Below are 21,516 nucleotides of genomic sequence, written 5' to 3' on the forward strand. Positions count from 1 at the left end.
TGGAACACCGAAGCTACTTCTTCCTGTGGGCATGTGCCTGCCTGTACCACAGCTGTGAGTGATATGGGGGTCCTCCTAAGGCAGAGGGTCTCAGAGGAGGAGGAGATCTTCTGTAGAGATCTCAAAGGAGATTTTCTCTGTATTATGTTGGAAATCTGAAGGGCTCACCCTCAGAATAAGAGCAAACCAGAGCCAGAGCTGCCTCTCCTCCTCCTCCCCCAGTCCCAGGGAACATAAGAGAAGGCTTCTCAGAGCCAAGCAGAGAAGCAAGGGAAAGGGAAGAGGGGGAAGGTTGCAGCCATAGACTAACTGTGACACAGATTTGCACCCTGATTATATTCATGGCCTGAGCTGGAAAAGGAACTTCATGTAAGAATCTGGATTGAGGTGGGCAACATCTACATTAAGCCTCAGAGAATCTCTTCAAAATTTTTTCAAGAGCAAAAGCTAGCAAGTAATCCACAGAAACTACACAAGGAAATAAGACAACATGAAGAAGCAGCAGGAACGACAGAGACACACAGACTTTAGATTGCAGATTTTTTTTTTAAGATTTTATTTATTTATTCATGGGAGACACAGAGAGAGAAGCAGAGACACAGGCAGAGGGAGAAGCAGGCTCCCTGCAGGGAACCTGATGTGGGACTCAATCCCGAGACCCTGGGATCACGCCCTGAGCTAAAGGCAGACTCTCAACCACTGAGCCACTCAGTGCCCCTAGATCACAGACTTTAAAAGCGACCTAGTAGGCTTGAGAAAAATCTCAAACAGAACTACTAGATTACAATTTAAAAACTCACTACATGGTACCATATTGGGTAGAGCAAAAGAAAGGATTCATGATATGGAAGATAGATTGAGTTAGAGCAGTCTGATGCCAGAACCCTGATTTAACCAGTATGCTCCACGACCTGCAGGGACCTTGCCACCTTAAAAAAGAAAAAAAGAAGAAGAATTCCCCATTGTTTGTGATATATACTTTGATTACTTACTAACTTCAAGTAGTTGTGCATACTTTGCTAATTTTCTGAGTTGTGTAACCCTGAGCAGAAGTTCTTTATCAGAAGAAATAAGGGATGTACCTTGGTATCTTCCTGCTTTTGACAAGTGAATCCTGTTGTATACAGAGACAATTCTGGAATGAGTCAGCAAAACATGGGTCCTGGGTAAATAACAAGTCACAGAAGGTGACTGGAAGGAGTGGAGTGTGCAGCTCAGAGCTACTGCCCTTTCAGATCCTTTAAACTCTGCTTTTTATACCATCACCACTCCCCACTGTTCTCATTAAGAACAGACCAGAATTTGCCCCCCCAACCCTTACACTTAAACCTCAGTACAAAGGTGCTTCAGACAGGAGTCATGTTTTTCCTGCTATTCTTCCTGTTTATTCACCACACTGGTGACAGCTGCCATGTCAGAAGGTAACCCAGCTTTTGGTGTTTAACCGCAAAATATCCATTGAAGATCTGTCAGTAGTGCGATACCTGGTGGTTGGTATTTTGTTTTGTTTCATTTTGTTCTAGACAGGACAGGCCACCTTGGCTTCAAGTGTGAGAACAGATTTGAATTGTGCTGCCTTGGGCCATGAAGTCCTGGCTCCAAAAGTCAGAGTGTACCAGGGCTCATCTTGTGCCTGCGTCCGTTTCAGGGGCTTGGGCGCCTTTCCCAGCCTGTATCTACTGTACCAGGTCTTCAGGTGGACCCATAAAGCTGGCTACCTACTTTCACTGAGCATTCAAGCTTGAGCACAGCATCACAGCAGTGATCTCATTTTGTTAACTCATTGCAAGAATTATTTCTCCAATAAGAGGTCGTCAGAATCTCTTCCTTAAGGAGCTCTCTTATTTGCCTCCCAATACCTGTGACCAGTATCACTTTATTTTTTTTTCTTTTTAAATTAAATTTAATGTTTTCATTATTTATTTTTTTGAAGATTTATTTATTTTATTCAAGAGAGAGAAAGCATGTGTGAATGCACAGGGGAGGGGAGCAGAGAGAGAAGGGGAGAGAGAGAATCTTAAGCAGGCTCCGCACCCAGCACAGACCCTGACATGGGGCTCCATCTCATGACCTGAGCCAAAACCAAGAGTTGGATGCTCAGCCGACTGAGCCACCCAGGTGTCCCAATTTTTCAATGCTTTATTTTCAGCTTCCAGTTTGCACTTGTTTTACTAGTTCAATAGGCAAATGTTATGAATATATGTAATCTTATGGTTGGTCCTGCCAAAATATTTTGTATGTGAGCTCCACTTTCATTTGTTTGCTTATTCTATACCATGAGTGCTATATATAGTGATAACTATCAGCTTTGGAATGAAGAAAAGAAGAGAGTAAGGAAAGGAGAAACAGGAGGAAGGCAACATTTGGTGATTTTTTAAAAAGAATTCTAGAGGGAAAAAAAAGAATTCTGGAGGATTTGGGACATCTGGGTGACCCAGTGGTTGAGCATCTGCCTTCAGCTCAGGGGGTGATCCCAGGTGCTGGGATCGAGTCCCACATCGGGCTCCCTGCAAGGAGCTTGCTTCCTGTGTCTCTGCCTCTCTCTCTCTCTGTGTCTCTCATGAATAAATAAATAAGATCTTTAAAAAAAATAAAGAATTCTGGAGGATTTTAGGATTTTCATATTTGCTGGGCATTCATGGTGGGCATGAATAGCAATAATATTGGGGAAATTATATTAGTAGAACACTCCAGGGGACTTAATCATTGGTACATGCTTAAAACCAAATGTGCAGTAAACATGTATTGCATCCCCTCAAGGCAATATACCTTGACTGCATACTAGCTGTGTGCCAGCCATGGTACTAGGTATGAGATGAAAAGACACTCTCTTGGCATCCTAGGAGAAATAGGCTAGTAATCAGATGGTTACAACACAGTGCAATGAATTAATATTAAAGATACAGACATTTTCATGAAGGACAGAAGCAAAAATTTATAATTTTTCCTGAGAAGTGGAGGAACGTTTCACCAAGAAGAAGGAGAAGGAGAAAGAGAAAGAGAAGGAGAAGGAGAGAAGAGAAGAGAAGAGAAGTGAAGAGAAAAGAAAAGAAAAGAAAAAAGAAAAGAAAAGAAAAGAAAAAAGAAAAAGAAACGTTAACTAAGCAGAGAAGAGGAAGATAGGCCCTTATCTCTGCAGGGAACGTGGAAATGTTTAGTGACTATGGCTGAGTGTACCAAAGAATCACCCAGGGAAATTTTTTTTTTTTAATTAAGATTCCTGGAGCCACTTCCAGAGATTCTGATTCAGGAGGTTCATTTGTAATAAGCACCTCAGGCAGTTGATGGCTAGTCTGAGGACTGCATTTTGAGAAATACCAGATTGAGATTAGTGTGTGGGTTTTCTGACTACTAGTGTTGGGGGCAGTTTGACACACTGGAAAGAACCCAGATTTTGCAGTTAGACATACCTGGGTTTGAATCCTGGCTGTGTTCCTAAACACACTTGATGCTGATCCACAACTCTAGACTTCAGCAAGTCAATCTTACAAAGTCTCAGTTTTTACATCTGTAAAATAAGGGTAATAGTATCTAACTTTGCAAGATTGGCACAAGGTGCAGTATCTGGCATATACAAGGTGATCATTGGGATGGCTATTACTATCCTTATATAGTGATTGCAAACTAAATTTCTCTGTGCCTCCTTTTTCTCATCTGTTAAAAGGGCATGATAATAGTACCAATGTAATATAGGTATTTAGGAGTCTGAAATGAAACATGCATGAATAGCATTTAATGTCAAGCATATGGAAATTCTTCAGTAAATGCACACAGTCATGTTTTTGATGATGGTGGTGGCGATGGTGATGATATTCCTGTAACTGGCTGCTTTCATCCTAGTACTTATTGAACTGGCTGGAATTGGATAATAGATTCGTTCATGTGTGAACAAGGAACTTCAGAAATCATGGTGGAGGGCTTTGAATGTCAAAGTCCTGGGGAATTGCAATGAGCATGTCTATGAGCAGCTGGGAGAAATGGTCACATGACATTTGGCCCTTGGGAAGAATTGTTCTTGGTGGGAAAAGGGTTTATAAATTAAAGAAATAAATAAGGGAAGGGAAATGTAATGTAATTTTGTGGCAAGTAGTCACAAGAGAAGGCAGTAAGTATATTGAGGTAGCCCGATAGGTGTGGGCAGAAAGTAGGTCACAAAGTTCTGGGTCCCAGCTAAGCCAACTTCTTGAGATGTAGGACTTGCCAATAACCTGAGAGCACCTGGCTCATATCTTCCATTCCCCTGGCATATGCCCTGCTGGTGAGTGGTAGGTGCCTACTTCCTCCATGTGCAGAGGACCCGGCTGATCTGGCCCTAGGTACTCTTCAGGGTCCCATGAAAGCTCCTGAAAGCTGATGCCACTGGTAGCCAGCAGGAACTCCAGGGGTGGTACCACGAACAGAATGGTGCCCTGAGGGCCAGGAGGTATGGGTTATAATCCCAGGCCAGCCATGTCCAGCTCTGTAACCTTGAGCGATCATTCCACCTCCATGAGACTTGAGTGTCTTTTATTCATGTGCCCCTGTGTTCATTCAAAAGATTTCTGTAAAGTAGATACTCAATGCTAGATCCTGGAGGGATAGAGAAACCAGGCAACATCCACTTCACTATGAAACTATTCTTGTTGAAGTAGAGAGTGTGCATGTAGTGGCTTTCTAGACCAGTATTTGCTGTACATCTTGAATGGAGAACCAGTTGTCCCAGTTGGACCTTTCAAACTGTTCCTTGGTTCATATCAAAAGAAACCCTGAAAAAGAAAAAAAAAAAAAAAAAAAGAAAGAAACCCTGACAAATGGAATAAAATGTTGAACCATAGGTGAATCTGGGCAAAGGAAATATGGATGTTTTTTGTATTAGTCTTAGTTTGAAATTGAAAAGTTTAAAAATTAAAAATAACAGACTCCCTAGTGATCCAGACCCAACTCTCAAAAGTACAAATAAGTGATAACATTATATAATGTTGTATAGTTTGTCACTTCACAGCTGAGACCACTGAATTTGGAGAGAGAGGACCTGGGTCTAAGTCTCAACTCATTTCCTAGCTGAGAACTTTGCCTAGATGATTTCACCAATCTGAGCCTCCATTTTCTTTATCTGTAAAATAGAGGTAATAAAGGTTTCCTCACAGGGACTGTGTGGGGGATTCAGTGAGATTATATCTATCCATATTACCCTATATCGTTTTTGTATGTACCAGTATAATACACCTGTACACACATACACGATATTGTTTTGTGCTTCATAAAGTACCACAAAATGTTGATGGCTCCCTGCCTTAGCTAAGCTCACACTAGTGTTTCCTGGAGTAGCTCACATCAACTCACCAGCTCCTTTCTGTTCTCTTACAGCCTGAAAGAATTTCAGGGGAGCAATATGGAATCCATTCTGATGTCTGGAGTTTAGGAATCTCTTTCATGGAGGTATGTTGTTTGCAAATAGATGCTTCTATGTATACCCACTCTAATATCAGGAAGAATGAAGATTTTGAAAAAATAAATAAATCTCCAGTGTGTTATGTATATGTGTACACAGACTTTTAAGGTCCTTTTGGTATCCTTGAAGGGCTTGTGAACAGACCATTCTAAGGTGCTGTTTCTGACATATCACCTGTATAAAACTTACCTGGAGAGCTTCTTGAAAATACAGGTTCCCAGACTCCCTCTGAGACTAATTAAATTCACATCTCTAAGAACCTGCATTATTAACATGTTCCCTGGTGATCCTTATGCACACCAAGTCTGGAGAGCCTGCATTATAATAAAAGAGAGATTCCAGAAAAGTTCTGTGGAATGGTGGCCTTGTTGGAATGCATATATGACTTCCAAAGGTGATTACTTTAAAGAGTACAGCCCTACTCATTTGGATGTGTGAATTCTATATGTTTATTCAGAAAGAAAAAAACACTTCACTCCAGTATGGTCATTTCACTTCTTGGGGGATAGGGCATGATACAATCTGGGGGAGGATGAAGGGTATGTGTGTTTAGCACAGTATTTACTCTTTATAGCTCTAGTTAGAATGGACTTCATCTTAGTGTGCTACGTGTAACCCCAATAGAACTCTGTGCCAATGACTCTTTACAATGACTATTGATCTGTAATGAAATGTGTACAATTTCCATTAGAAGGACATCTGGCTCATGAATTATACTAGTATAGAATCTGGATACTCACCAGAGAATTGTTTCTCACATGCATTGATTCATAGAAAGGAAGGCTTTTTAAAAAAAAAAAAAAAAGGGCAGAAAGGACTCCTTAAATAAGATCATGGATAGAGTTGCAATCATGATTTTATCACCTTTTTTGGGTCAGATACTTTTTCTGTGATTTTTGTAACGCATGAATGCAGTTGAGTTTATAAGGGAATATCTTAAGACTCAATTCACCTGTGCTATAGAAAGAAAGCAAAAATAAAGTAGTGTTTGTTAAGCCATATTCTTCTGCTTCTTCACAAAAAAGAATCTAAGAGGAAATAGGATATGTGTGCATGAACTGAGAGGTTAGCAATAATGGCAGACAGAAGCTTAGAATGGAGTTACCCAAAAGAATCCTGAAGGGTTTGTTCAGGTAACTTGTTTCAAGGGAAACTAGTACTTTTGATTTGTGGAGCTTAGACCTTGCTGTTATATAAATTCCCTTTGCAGATTTAAATCATTGTCATTGAATGCATTTAATAAATGACTAGATGGAGTGTAGAACATTTGAGAAGTTTGCAGTGTAGAGATAAGAATCCCAGATTGTGAATGAAAGACAGAGATAGCAGTTTCACCTTTGCTACTGGTCTTATAGGTGTCCTGTACAAGCCACTGTCCCTCCCTGAGCCTCAGTTTCTCCCTCTGTAAGATAATGATCTCTAAGCCCCTTTCCAGACTAATGTTCTATGACTCTAAGCAGTCTGTTGTCTTTCTTTAACTTTCTGCATCAACTCCAGAGCTGAGTGACTTGGATGATGATATACCCTAGCGTGACATAACATGCAGTAGTGTGAGAGAGCATAACTAAGATTTAAGGTTTAAGACACATATAAGTATTCACTCTTCTTTCCTTGTACATTCATTTTTTTCACTTATGTATTGAGGTCCTGCAGTGCTTCTTAAATGGGCAATAGGGATATGGTAATGAAAGGACACTCCAGTCTTGACTCATGGAGTAGGGCATGAGGACAGAAAACAGAAGAATAACTAAATATGTAATTTGTCAGGTGGTGGCAAGTCCTATGGAGAAAAATAATGCAGAGTGATCCTTTCTGATAAAGTAACCTTTGAGCAGAGACTTGGATGATGTAAAAGGAGGGAGCCATCAGGGGACAGCAAGAGCAGAGTTGCTAAGCTGGAGTGTGTTTGGAATGTTTAAGGAAAGCAGAGAGAGGTGACTATAGTGGAGTTAGCAAGGGGAAAAAATGGGGGAAAATACAATCAGAGAGATAGCTGAGGATTTAGATCACATACTATTTTCTAAGCCATGGTAAGGACTTTAGATTTTACTCTGAGGGGAAATGATTGAATTATATTTTCAAAAAATCATGGAGTGCTCTGTAGAGCATGGACTATAGGAGGGCAAGCAGGCAAACAGGGAGATCAATTAAGATAGGTAGGTAGGTAGGTAGATTGATAGATGCCCAATACATAGAACATACTTCTATTGCACGCTGAAACACATGTCTGCCAATATTTTGGTAGGTGGTAGGGATGCAAAGATTAAAAAAGAGGCTTTTTAAAGAAGGAGTTTGCATTGATGTATTTGGAGTTTTGTCAACCATGTTCATTTATCCTGGAGGTAAAGTATTAGATGGTTTCTGGAAGACTGAAGAAAACAGACTCATTGAATTTGTAAGATTGAGGAGGATTAAGGTATAGGGGCTGTGTAAGAAATTATCACAGTAAGTCTGGGACACCTGAATGCCAGAAGGAATGTGTTGGCTCATGGAGTGAAGGTGAGAGTAGAAGAGGACAGACGTTTGGGAGGGAGGGCCAGAAAGGGTTAGGTGTTTTAGCATTTCCTGTGCTTTCAAATGATTGGTGAGAAGCCAGATGTTCTATCAGAATGAGGAGGTAATGTTGGTACAGGATGTAAAGTGCAGTCTGATTATGATCATCAGGAAGGGTTGTTGAGCACCTCTTTGTGCATGATGCTCAACTAAATGGCTTCAGAGGGAACTGTGTGATTGCAGCCCTTGTCTTCTAGGAGCTCATGACCCACCAGATAAGCAAGTGACAGCATATGACCGAACGCAAATGGTAGACCAGTAAGCCACTAGAGAAGAGTGTAAGGCCCTTGGTGTGTGCTTTATACCAAGTTCATTTGGGGGTACAGGGTAACACAAAATAAGTGATAGGGGAGGCGATTCAGAGGTTTTGAGCCCTTAGATGAGAAACGTGAGTGATTCAGTGATGACGAGAACTCCAAGGTTCTTTTCCCTAAGGGCAAATGTAATGAGAGTATTATCTGAAGAAATGGGCAAGTTAGTCCACAAGATGCACTTTGTGTTCACCACAGTCTGCTTGGGATAAATATGGCAAATCCTATTTAAAATCACAATAGAGAAAAGTATAAATCTCAATAGTATTTTAAAATTCCAAATAACAAATTATGTTTTGAAACATAGTTAATATCGTCAAAGAATTACTTCTCTTCTGTTATCCTCACTTTTAAAAACAAGACTCCCTTTCTAGGTGTGTGCCCTGACAAGTAAAAACTTTCATTCATTCAATAATTACTGTTTAAGCACTTATCATGTGCTGTGCCTTGGAGAGTGGGGGCACACTTCTGATAGAGAAGACAAGACATCTAAAGCTGAAACAAACAGCATGCGAGCATTGTCAGTAAAGCTGCTTCCAGAGTACCCTGAGCCCCAGGGCTGGGGGAGAAGTGGGTTTTCTCAAAGGAGTTGAAAGTTGAACTGGGTTAGTCTTGAAGAGAGTTTGCCACTGGGAGAAAGAAGGGAAAGAGGGAAGAGCCCCTCCTCATCGCCCTGCACATTCTAAGGTAAATCTCTGTGAACACTTCCGGAGAGATCTAGTCTCAGAGCCTACTACTAGGTCTCGCCTAGGCCATTTCACTACTTATTTGTGTGGGTACCTTCCTCAAAGTGTTTTGAGTCATTTTATTCCCCTAGAATACTGGTGGTAAAGAAACAAATGAGATACAAATACAGGAAACTGAGCAAAGGAAATTTTTCTGAAATTACACAAGAATCAAATCGAGACAAAATGGGAACTAGAGTTTTCTATCCCTTCTATCTCTGCTAGCACCCTTGCCCCCCTGCAAATCCCATAAACTCCCAACCCATCCCTGAAATTTGGTGATGCAGGCATCAGAAGCGGCCTTCGTTGTTTTCAACTCCCAAAATAGCAAGGTTCACCTTTGCTTGCCTTCTCCATACCGCCCTTCCCTCATTAATGTGCTGTCACAGTCCCCATGGGTGTCATAACAAGGCCTCTTGCACACTCGTTCATAAAAGATGATGCTACATGCCACTAAAATGTGCCATTAAAAAAGTCACAGCCAGGTACATTTGTGCCTTAAGCAAAGAATCTTTAATATCAGACTATCTTTTATACAGGGACAGAACCTCCCCATCTCCTCTCTGCTCAGCATCCCCGTGGGATAAAATGGTTCTCTTCTAGGATTTTGTCAGCTGCATGTAGTATTTAGAGTTGGCAGAAGTAACATAAACATGGAGATTACCCTTAAGAAGGGAAAAAAAATGAGATTATTCAGCTTCACTAGAGCATGGCAGTTTTACTAGATGAGACGAATCTGGCCCCTTTCTGTTTTTTGTTTATGGTTTTCAACTCAGATACTCAGATCTTTAAATGTGTTGTAGTTCTCCTCATGTGGATTAGTTGTGAAACCAAATAAAGGCCATTGCCATATGTGGAGTATGTATGGGCTCATTATGTAATGGGAAAAAGAATCCATGTAGAATTGCTCTTCTTCCTTGAAACTTCATGAAAGAAATCAGTGTGAAAATGCAAAAAAAAAAAAAAAAAAAAAAAGGAAGAAGAAAAGAGAAAAAGAAGTAAGGCCCACTAACAAAGGTTCAAAATTCCTGGACTAAGACAAACTGGAAGGATTAATCCTGCTTCCCACAATATTTGACTCTTCTAGAAAGCTCGCACTGATTTAGTCAACTTGGTGATTTTTAGGACAATTCACCCTGGCAGTTGCCATTCAAGACCTCAGGGCTAAACTTTAAAATGAAAATTGGTAATAAGAGTTTTGTTTCACCACGTCTGATGATGTTATTTAATCTATAGGGGAGAGGAATACCTAAACATTTTAGGGCACAATTTCTTAATTTCACAGGGAGTTCAGTGTATATCTCTCCTCCCACAGAACAGCTTAAGGAGAGAAGCCCCACTGTTGTTTTCACAAATTCATTATTCCATTCATATTCTTGTGTCATTTAAATCACAACATGTTCGCCAAAGCTGGATATTTCATTCAGCCCTTCTTGGTTCAAAAAAGAAGTCAAAATACATCCCCTTCTAGCCTTGCATTTGCAGTACCCAGAACAATGCATACATATTTTAAAAGGCACCAGGCCAGTCCTATAATGTTCTTATTCTCACTGAGTATGCTCTACAAGTACATGTTATGGTTAGTGATTCTATCTGAGGGTTATTATAAACCTTATTAAGGTTGGTGGTGAATAATCTTCTGACAGGTTTTTTTGCAGGAGTCAGGCTGAAAGCCCATCTTTAACACATGCATTTTGCTCTTTTCACTTGGGTCCTCGCTCTTTCTGCCTTTGTTTGCCTCCTCTCTCTGCCAGTCTCTTGAGTCCGAAGCATAGAACAATCTGGCTCGATGTGCTTGGTTAATTGGAGTGTCATCTAGTCCTCTGAGACTCCTCTTCAGCATGATCCCTATTTTATTGAAGTGGTTTGAATGATGTGTTAAATGATGAAAGCAAGGTCCATGGCTGAGAAAAACGTCTCTAGATAGGTGAAGAACATATTCAGAGAGCCACACAAGGTCACTGTCATCAAAGTAACACCATCTTTGGAAGATTTTTATGAGTTCTGTTATTTCAACAAAGAGTTAGAGTTTCTCTTGTGAGTTTTAGAATCACCTTTACCAAGTTAAAAATAAATCCATGGAATACCGTGCTGTTCACTCTTTAGAGAATACCATTTTTCTTCATCTCCCCAAGATAGAATTTAAATACTCATCCTTCATGACACCTGCTCTGATCTCTCCAGGAAAAATCACGTATTTTTCTTCTGACCTTCATCTACATCTTCCTTGTGGCATCTGCCTTTTCTACTTTGTGCTACAATAATTTATAGGCATGTCAGAGTTCCTTATGATACCATGCAAATCTGATAGTCTCAAAACTTCCTACACTCTCTAGCACAATTCGATTGCCCCTAAGTGGGCACTCAAGAAATCTTTTTGGCTTGGTTTTTTCATACTTTTGTAATAGTTTTAAAGCAGTTTCTGAAAATAAAGTTCAGAGCTTGAAGTTTGATGGAGTCTTAAACATAAGCATACATAAATGTTTGCTGAATAGATCGCAAATGTTTTGATGTGGAAAGGGATTTTCTTTTGCCGGGATATAGACCTAGATTCAGATTCCACCTTTGTCATTATAAACTCTAGATTCTTGAATAAGTCATTGAATCTCTGGGCCTCAAGGTCCTCATCTTTAGATGGAAGCTTTACTTCAGACCTTCTGGACAAAGGTCACAATGAGAAAATTAAGCCAATTTGCCCTCTCTTTAAAAGGAATTATCTCTTGAAATATTTCTATTTGGTTCAGAAAGGCCACTAACTTGGATAAAGCATAGAACATGGAACATGCCATACCTTGCACTTTCATTTCAAACTCTGCTAAAAATAACCATAAGGGATTTAAAAAAAAAAAAAGTCAGACTATCAGGAAGACAAAGCAAAAGGGAAAGAAGACTACAAAGTCAAATTTTGGATTCAGGGAAGCAGATGGACAGCGGCAAACATCAGAATGCAAAAATCCTAAGCTAGCTATAAAGCAAGTGACAAGCATCCCCAATTCCCATAGAACACCGAAAAGGCTCAGGAATTGGTGGTACTAGTTATCTGGAACTAGATGTGAAAGTGGGACCAAAGAAGAAAGAATTATTTTTAAGTCTGTTTGAGAAACACGTAAGCTATCTGACCCACATGTTCTTCCCCTAACTCAGCATGTGTGCACAGTCACCACTCCTCAGCCTCAACACAAGAAGATGGAGGTCTTTTTTGGAAAGAGTAAAATAAGTGATATCTGGCACTGTAGAAGACTGTGTCCCGTTACTGAAGCACAGAGGCATTAAGGGAATGGTAAATGTTGAGAGCTCCCAGCCTTCCTATCATACCCTGTTCCTACAATGCTGGCAGCCAAGATTACCTTTCAGGGAGAAGAGACTTTCTCTAAGGAAATCTGACCAAGAAGTCTTAAAGATCCAGACACTGGGGGTTCATGTTACATCATGTTATGTCAGTCTGCAAGCTCTGCCAATGAGCACAGTGTTTCCAGCCAGATTTTTAGTCCTTTACTCTTGGCAAGATATATGAGGAAGGGTTTTCACACAGAGACCTAAAATAACTGGAAAAAAAACAAAAGCAACTTGGAAGACCTTGGAAACTATGAAGTGAAGAAACAGTCAGATGAACTGCTATAGTATTTCTTGGAGGGATAAGAGAAAATACTGCCTTCAGGAAACAAGAACAGTATGCTGTAACAAAGGAACTTTCAGAGAATGACAACAACAGAGAAATGAAAACTAGAGAACCAGGTCGGATAGTCTAAAGTGAAAAGCAGAAGTTTCAGGAAGAAAGAGAAGAGGAAACAGAGGTGAAGAAATCACCAAAGAAAATGTTTTCATTTGAATTTTATAACATGAGAAAGATATTTATATGTTGTTCGAGATTGCTCTTTGGTATTCCTCTTTAATATTCCAGCAAAAAAACAAAAAACAAGCAAACAAACAAACAAACAAAAAAAACCTTACTTTTTTCTAAGTGACATATGTCAACAGTTTTGCCCAGAGAAATGGAATTTTTACTGGGGAAAGGTAAATTTTTTGAATTTTCTGTAGACATCTCAATAGAATTTTTCCCAAGGAAAATTTATCATAGAAAGTAAAAATAGTTGGGGTGCCTGGTGGGATAGTCAGGTAAGTAGTGTACAACTCTTGGTTTCAGCTCAGGTCTGTGAAATTGAGCCCTGTGTCCAGCTCCGCACTTATCAGGGAATCTGCTTGAGACTCTCCCTCTGCATCCCTCTTGCCCAACCTCTAAAATAAATAAATAAATCTTTAAAAAAAAAAAAAGTAAAAATAGTTGGATAGAATCACCTTGTTTTATGGAAATGTTAAAACCTGTGAACATACCCTGTTTTTAACATACTGCCTTTATACATGTTTTTAGTGGATGCTAGATAAGACTCACTAGATACCAAGAAAATGAGATGTAATCCTCTACATTTACAAGCAAATACATTGAGCTATGTGAAATGAAAATAAAACTATTGAAAAAGTGGCATGGATCACTCAGCCCAGTACCCTTGACAGAAGCTTCTGGAGAAGTTTGATGAAAAGTGGCTAAATTTTCTTTCTGTGATATGATTTTCAGATTCAAGGGCTGTCATCCTAATTCTTGAACTCTTAAAATGCTCAGACTTTGAATTACCAAGATATGTTGGTACCACCACTTATAATCAGTGTGATTTGGGCCAAGTCATTTTGCTACTCCAGTGTCACTTTCTTATCTATAAAATGAAGGTAACTTTAGAATTCATCCATTCTTCAAATATTTACCAAGCACCTTTTATGTTCCAAACACCTTATTAAGTGCCAAGGATACACGAATAAATAAAACAGTCATATTCCCTTTCCTTGTTGAACTTACACGAGGGAGGCAGATGATAAACAAGAGTGAACACATTTTTGGAAAACAGGTACTTTCAGTATTCATGGCTCTTCTATGAACACTTTCATTTAATAATAACAACCCCATAAAGTTACTTTGAGAGTAAGCTTCTGTTTGAAATAGCATCCTCATCTATGTATTGGGTGTTTTTGCCAAATGACAACTATGGAGTATTATCCAGTCTCAGTTCCTGCTCCTAAATATACGGAAGAACCCATCTCTTCTGCCCCCCTACATAAAAACACCCAGAGACACGGCTGTCTCTAGTGGTCTACAGCTGCGGCTTTGTTTGCTTTTCTAGCCCTTGGTGATTATGAACCTGGTCTGAGGGGTGACGTATGGCTCTGGATACCCTATGAACAGCTGCTGTCAGCTTCTCAAGACCATAAAACTTGGCATTTGGTGTGCTCTACTTAAACACTGATATTTTCACCTCTCCTTTTTTATAATTATTATCAAGAACATGAGTAGAAGTTGAATCTTATCATACGTTCGGTCTGCTGCTCCATCTAGTGAAACATCTTTACCTGTTGATCAGAAGTGTCTGCTGAAACCATCAGAGGGCAAAAAGATCAAAGTTGAAGGGTCGAAACACCAAGGAGATTTCAGGGGAAGATCATATAGGAAAGTGGGCAGGAGAGTGGTCCAGAGTCCTTGTCATGGGCCTCCTTCCCTCCCATTGAAGAATGCATGTCACAGTTTCTGTCACTCATTCCTCTGCTCTTAACTCCCCTTTCTATAAATTCTGTCTCAACTTGATTTTTTCCATGGTCTTTTTTTCTTTTTTTAATCTAAAACTTTTTACAACTTTACTGCAAAAAGGAACTGTTAAAATGACCTTTGGGAGATGATGGGTTGACAAGTTCAGTGCTGCAAGGTTTGTGAAGGGATCCAGCTGTCTCAGATTACCATGCCTAAATGTGCATTTTCCAAGGTTGTCAGTGATCATAGTGAATGTGCAACTGGCAGACAAAGTGAGTGTTTCCCACTGAATGAGGCATTGTTGAGCTTGCTTTGTGCTCAGAACTATCTAAACAACCATGAGATTGACAAAACAAGATGGAACAGGTGCTAGCAGTCCCAGCTAAGCATTTTATTATTTTGATGGATTTCAGACTGATTTAAAAGTTTTTTTCCAATAGCACATGTCCAAATTGTATGCATTTGTGTGCACACAGACACACGTGATTTGGACTTTTAAGGAAACATTAAATCAACAAAGTCTTCATGTGAAGAATAAAGAAATAAAAAGAAGACAAAGCAAACATTTGACAACCCATATTCAAATGTTTGAAGGATTGTCAGTAGAGAAGAAGCAAGCTGCTGCTCAATGACTGGCAGGCTGAACTTTCTTTTTTTTTAATTTTTTAATTTTTATTTTTTTAAAGATTTTTATTTATTCATGAGAGACACACTCAGAGAGAGGCACAGACACGGGCAGAGAGAGAAGCAGGCTCCACGCAGAGAGCCCGATGTGGGACTTGATCCCAGGTCTCCAGGATCACGCCCTGGGCCAACAGCGGTGCTAAACCACTGAGCCACCCGGGCTGCCCCAGGCTGAACTTTCTGAAGCTAACATGACCAAAAACACAAAAACCCAACCCATAGTTTTCTATTTAATATAAAGAAGGAAATTCCGCCACAGTGGAATCGGTCCTCTTTAGGGATACAAATGCCCTATTTACATAGTGACTGAATAACCACATGCCATGTCTCAAGTTTTTGTTTTGTTTTGTTTCTTAAGAAGCAATGCTTTGTAGAAGAAACAGGGATAAGGTTAGATAATATGCAGCAACATATTCATTAATCACTCAGATTTTTTATTGAATGTCGAATGTGTGGCAAGCACCGTGCTAGTCACTGGGAACATGGCAGTGATGGAAACTCACAAAATCCCTTCGTGGAGCCTACCTTCCAAAGAAGGTGTTTGACAAGAGCAAGTCATTAGACAGAAACAAACAGCATTATGTGATAGGAGTAACTGAGTGCTGTGGTGTGTAAATTAAGATCTCTTAAACTGAGATCTAAAAGATAAGGGGCCAGTCTTCTAGTGACACCTGTCAGCTCTAAATTCCGTGAGTGATTATTTGGGGAACCACTATTGCTCCCTGAAGATGTCCAGTGGTAAAAACCACTGATCCTAGAATTCTGTCAATACTCAATCCAATGATCTGGAAGTCAGTCTAAAAATCCTCTTGAAGATCCTACAGACCATAGCACATACTTTGGTTCTGAACTGGCTAATAAAAACTCTAACATTTTTATAGAATTTATTTAGGCAATTCTTTTACACACCTTATTTTGTTCTTAGAGATTAGAATGTTTGGTTTGGTTTTGGTTTTTTATCTCAAAGGAGTCTTTAGAACTTGTTAAATCAGATCCGTCCTTGTACTGGTGAGGAAGCTGGGGGCCAGGAGAGGAAGTAAATGTGCCCACAGTGACACCTTAGAGCCAGTCCTGGGCAAAAGAGGACTGGAATCGATAACTTCTGAGTCAAGTCTGGTGCTCTGTCTTCTTTTTTCAGTTGTTGACATCTTCTGGCTCAATGTCATTCTCACAAGAAGGGTGACAACATAACACTTTACACATACCTAATGCTTAACCAAACCACTTGATATTCATAACCTCATTTAGGCTCCTCTACGCTGTGATGGGAAATGACTGAAAAATCAGTAATTTGAGGCACCCAAGATTCTTCCACCATATAAGCAGCAAAGCTCCAATTTTGCAAGTTAGGAAACTGAGATCCAGAGAAATAAAAGGACTTTTTTAGAAAGGTTAAGTGAATAGACCAGGCAGCAGCAGTCAGGTGCCCTGACTCTGCTGCTATCATTATACTATAAAGAATAAGTAGACCAACTAGTTTGAGAAGAGAAGAGGGAAATGGTAAATGTAAATGAGCAGGAAATTATATAAAGGAAAAGACTGGTTTATTATGATTCTGCTTGTCAGTCAAGACTACTTGTCCCAGGCTTACTACCTACACTGTCTCTATAGCTGCTTCAGTATTACCATGTTTCAAAGTGTACATGTACCATCGGTTTTCAGAAGCCAATGCCTAGTTTATGTTTCTAAAGAAATACAAAAATTAACCTAATTTCCAGTGTGTCTGCTCTGTTAGGAAGCAGGTAGATGAGAATTCCATCTAATAAGTAAGTATTATGTAGCGCTATTCTATGTTGGCAGTAAGGATACTCACTTTGCCCTCAGGAGCTCCTTGACTAAGAGGTAAAAAGATAAATAAAAGTGCCAAGGAAGTGCATAGGACAGGGAAGATGAGAAGGAGGGCTGACATCAGTTTCAAGGAAAGCATTTCAGTTATCTATTACTCTTAATAAAGGACCTGACATTAGTGGCTTAAAATAATGACCCCTTATTTACTCAGGATTCTATGGATCAGGAATCTTAGGTGCAGCCATTCAACATGGATTCCACAGAGGCCTCTGATGAGGGTGCAGCCAGATGGTGGTTAAGAATGAAAAATCCAAGATGATTTCACCTGCATGCATGGCACCCTGGTGGGAGTGGCCACTCCCTCTCTCTCAGGAGCATCATACAGATGCTAGAAGTATGAGAACACTACCTGATGATGACTCCTTTGACTTTGAAATGTCTAGAAATAGAAGTATAGAGTTGGTTGAACCAGTGGAATATACCCGCACTGATATTTTCTCAGGTACTTGCAGCTGCATGACTCCAGTGAGCAATTTAGAAGGGGAGGAACACCCCCTCCCCCCCCCACACACACCCAATACCCAGAGCTAGGTCTCCAGTGTCTGTTGTCATAATTGAACTTATGTACCATTAGAAGACACAGGTCAACAGTATACAAACATATTGAAAGAGTATCATTTCTTAATATTCTCACTGTGAAGGTTAAAATGGTTATTGAATTAAGTATACGAGATGGATTAGAGATGGATTGGAGGCCAGGCTTTTTCCCTTCTTGCAACCCCTAAGTCTTTAATAAGAAATAAGTCATTTAAATTAATCGTAATGCTTAAATATGTGAAAATGATTATTCTAAGCAGTGATGTGTAAGAAGGCCTTGTCAGTTAAGACTATCAAGCCATAATACTGAAGAGTTTGTATACTATGTTCATTAAAGTAGTGTAGCGCAGAGGGGTTCCTGGGTGGCTCAGTCAATTAAGCATCTGACTCGATCTTAGCTCAGGTCTCAATCTCAGGGTCATGAGTTCAAGGCCCGCTTTGGGCTCCATGCTGGATGGGGAACTTACTTAAAAAAAGAAAAAGTATTATAACATAGAAACAACTAATATGCACTACCAAGTTGGCTAGGCTCTAGAAGACGTCACCATCAGGGGTTTTATCATAACCAACAAATGCTTATTGTCAGCTGACTGAAAAATACCATTTCTGGTGTCATGGAGAACACAAAAGTGTATGACTTAAGAGTTTGCCCTTAAACAAAATTTAAAATTTGCCAGGCATTAGAGACACAGGAAGATGTAGAACACTAGGAAATGTCACCAGGTAGGATGTGCAACGCTGCCTAGGGAACGGTATGGACAGGGAGTGATAGGAATTTTGTCTTCAAATTGTGTTCTGGGGTTAACTCCCAGCAGAAGAAAAAGAATAACTTGAACCAAGTCCTGAAAGGATAGGTGACTTAGAGTTCCATCTGTTCATCTGTTGTTACACTGTCTTAGAATCCAGATAAACTACCCCCCCAGTATTGCATTTTGAGTTGTGCAAAAATTTGAAGTTCATTTTTTTTCTGTTAGAAAAGTAAATTGTTTGCTTTCACCCATCATGACTGAACTTTATCTCTTTTTAATTTAGAATTTCTCACTGAGTTTCCTTTCAGTACACAAAAGAGACCTTTGCAGTTGTTTCTCGGTGACTTTTAGAGATTTGGTTATATACCCAGATATTTTAATTAGCATTGCTCTCAGTAAAAATGCCAATGGAAATCAACGTGGAACAGAGTATCTTCAAAGCTAAAAAAGTGGTCTCTTTAAATAAAGAGGGTTTGTTTTCCTATTTTTTTAATCAGCTGCTTCATATTTACTGTGGCCTAGTTAAAATTGTATTTAAACCATAGTATTCATGCAAAAAATTATTCAGTCAGAGTTTTTGGCCTAATGTAGTATATAGACAGATGGATTGATAGCTATATACACACATATATACAAACACACACAGTCTGAAAGAAAACCATGCAAAGTGAACTAGCATTGTGGGAGAGAATAGAGAATTTATGTTGGGACAGCAGGGTTAGAAGGACCGAGCAACGTTTAAAGATTCAAAACAATAGCATTTAGCATGAAATCTACTTTTTATCATCCTTACCCAGCCATCAGAATGAAGAAAGACAGTGTCCAGCTGTAGCAGTAGTTTGGTAGCAGGAGAATTAGAAGTAAAGGTACTAGTGCCCGAGGGGTGGGTCATGAATTAATAATTGCTATGTGGCGGATGAGCCCGTCAGAAGAGCTGAAAATGAGGAAGTTGCCTTGCAGAGCGCTATCAATCACTCAGTGACCATAACTTCCAGTAATTAGTGTATTTTATGGGCCTTTGCTTCAGTGGCTCGAAAGCACATATGCTCCAGTCACAGCTAAACTTTGCCAGAGTAATATTCTAGGATGATTTATCCTCCTGCTGCACTGGGATATACCCCTATATTAGGTGAAGATTGTGAACTAAGCTGCAATAAAGTGTAAGTTTAGGTACAGTTTGCCCAGGTTGAGACCTCAATGTATCATGCTTTTCAGCATCCACCGTTAGGCTACAGCAAGCAATCATTTTTAACCGTGAAACAAATAAAGCAATTAATGGAACAGCATTAGGATATTGTACTTGTGAATTACTGTTGCCCTCTCCCCATTTAAATGTCCACTGTAATAAGCCCATTTCTAATTAAAAAAAAAAGCACACTCTATTGGAAACATTTATTTGTAATGCTGTCTTTTCTTCATTATTATTAGTAGTCTGAGGGATAGAATGTAGGACCTTCCGAATGATGGAGAAGGACTTGATTTATTTCTTTGTGCAAGTGTTTGGCCTCCTTAAGTTAAAATAAATTTACTTTTTATCCTTGGACTCTAGTGAGGATGAGTAGTTCTTTTTTAAATATTGGCACATGTTAAGAAGCACTCCTGATGGGAACCTCACATTTAGGCTCTTTTGACACAAAGAAAACATGTTATTTGCGAGCTCTCAGGAGCACTTGGCACTTTTGTACAGCCGTAATGAGTTATTTGTCGTGGTTCACCCACTGCACTAGAAGTCTCTTAGGCCTTTGCAGACAGGGTCCTTTGCCATTGCCAAAAACATCTGTAGAGCCCACAGTTCTTAGTGATTTAACAAGCTTTGCCACCAACCTGCAGTATGACCTTGGGCGAATTAATTAAGCTTCTGGTGCCTCCATTGGGCCATAATTCTGTTTGTGTTAAGGAAATCCTTGGAGTTTATAGGAAAGTGTTATGTGAAAAGTATAAATTGAATAGGGAAGAGATTTGCACAATCCTACTATACTCATTTTAGAGTGAAACGTTTCTACACCACTTTTAATGATGGTATTCGTGAATTTCTTTACAGTAGACACCAGTGATAAGCTTATTTCTCGAAGCAGGGTAGAAAGGTAGACATAGTTCAGTGCTTTCGTTACATTTATTATCCCATCTTTAATTTGCAATGTAGTATAATGTCATGCAAGTTAAAACAATAATAGTAAAACAAACTAATTGTCTTTAATTAAAGTGAATTAGGTTTTGATTTTAATATATTTGATGTAGTGAGAACTGATAACGTGGAAGGTCCCTAAGGTTATTAGGGCATATTTCTGTTGGGCCTGATGGTGTTAGTAATAACCCTCTTCCTCATAGTTCTAGACACGAACAAATATGTCACTTCATCAGTCTCTGTTACTCGCACTTATGCCCCTCCGCAGGGGTCGCAGATTCCACAAGTTATCAGCTAATGGCGTTATACATTAAAAATTGAAGCTTTCCTCACTCCGAGGCCTTTCAACGCTTTGTTCTTAAGCCCTAGACACTTTGGAGTGCAGCTGCAAACTATAGGCAGAAGATTAAATTAATTTGTAACTCTTTTTTTTTTTTTTTTTTTTTGGTCCTGCATTGCTAAATCCTCCACATTTAATTGAAACCCTACTTCAAGACGCTTTGTGTTTCTGTGTTCTTTGTTGTCAGTTTAACCTCCAAAGCACTTTAACACTGGTAAATTGCTGTTATATCCTTTGGATTGTTTTTAAACCATTCAGTAAGAGGATAGTGAAATTGATACATGGGAAGAAAAGTAAAATCTTAGGGTAGATCTTGAGGTATTTAATATTTATTATGGTTCTTCACCAGCATAGTTTCAGATGATTTAAACTCTCTCCCTAGGACTGTGTAAATTGGTCTTGGGATGAAATCTCACCTAGGGAATTTTATGTAATCCAGTAGTTAAGTCTGATTTTTTAAAGTTTCCCTGTGTCTGAATGTTCCAAAGTGGCTGCTGCATTTCTGTAAAATGAAGGTTTAACTGCAGTGCACAATCTAAATGCAAGATCCTTAGATGGAAATTTAATTGTATAAAATGTGCTCAAGGTAATTAAGAACAAATTTTAGAGCATTTCAGACTATAAAGTCCTCCTTCAGCTAG

The 21,516-nt window shown here is 39.4% G+C and overlaps 1 protein-coding gene across 24 annotated transcripts in view; it reads left to right on the top strand.

Annotated features, from left to right (window-relative positions):
• MAP2K5 (mitogen-activated protein kinase kinase 5) overlaps nt 1-21,516 on the top strand; it is a 259,266-nt gene that overhangs the window by 147,871 nt on the left and 89,879 nt on the right. For all 24 annotated transcript variants that reach the window (XM_072738900.1, XM_072738899.1, XM_072738891.1 and 21 more), the window contains one exon: nt 5,347-5,418. In XM_072738900.1, the coding sequence (XP_072595001.1) occupies nt 5,347-5,418 (72 nt within the window). The remainder of the gene's footprint in view (nt 1-5,346; nt 5,419-21,516) is intronic.

Source organism: Vulpes vulpes, chromosome 15 (assembly GCF_048418805.1).
Source record: "Vulpes vulpes isolate BD-2025 chromosome 15, VulVul3, whole genome shotgun sequence".
NCBI lineage: Eukaryota > Metazoa > Chordata > Mammalia > Carnivora > Canidae > Vulpes > Vulpes vulpes.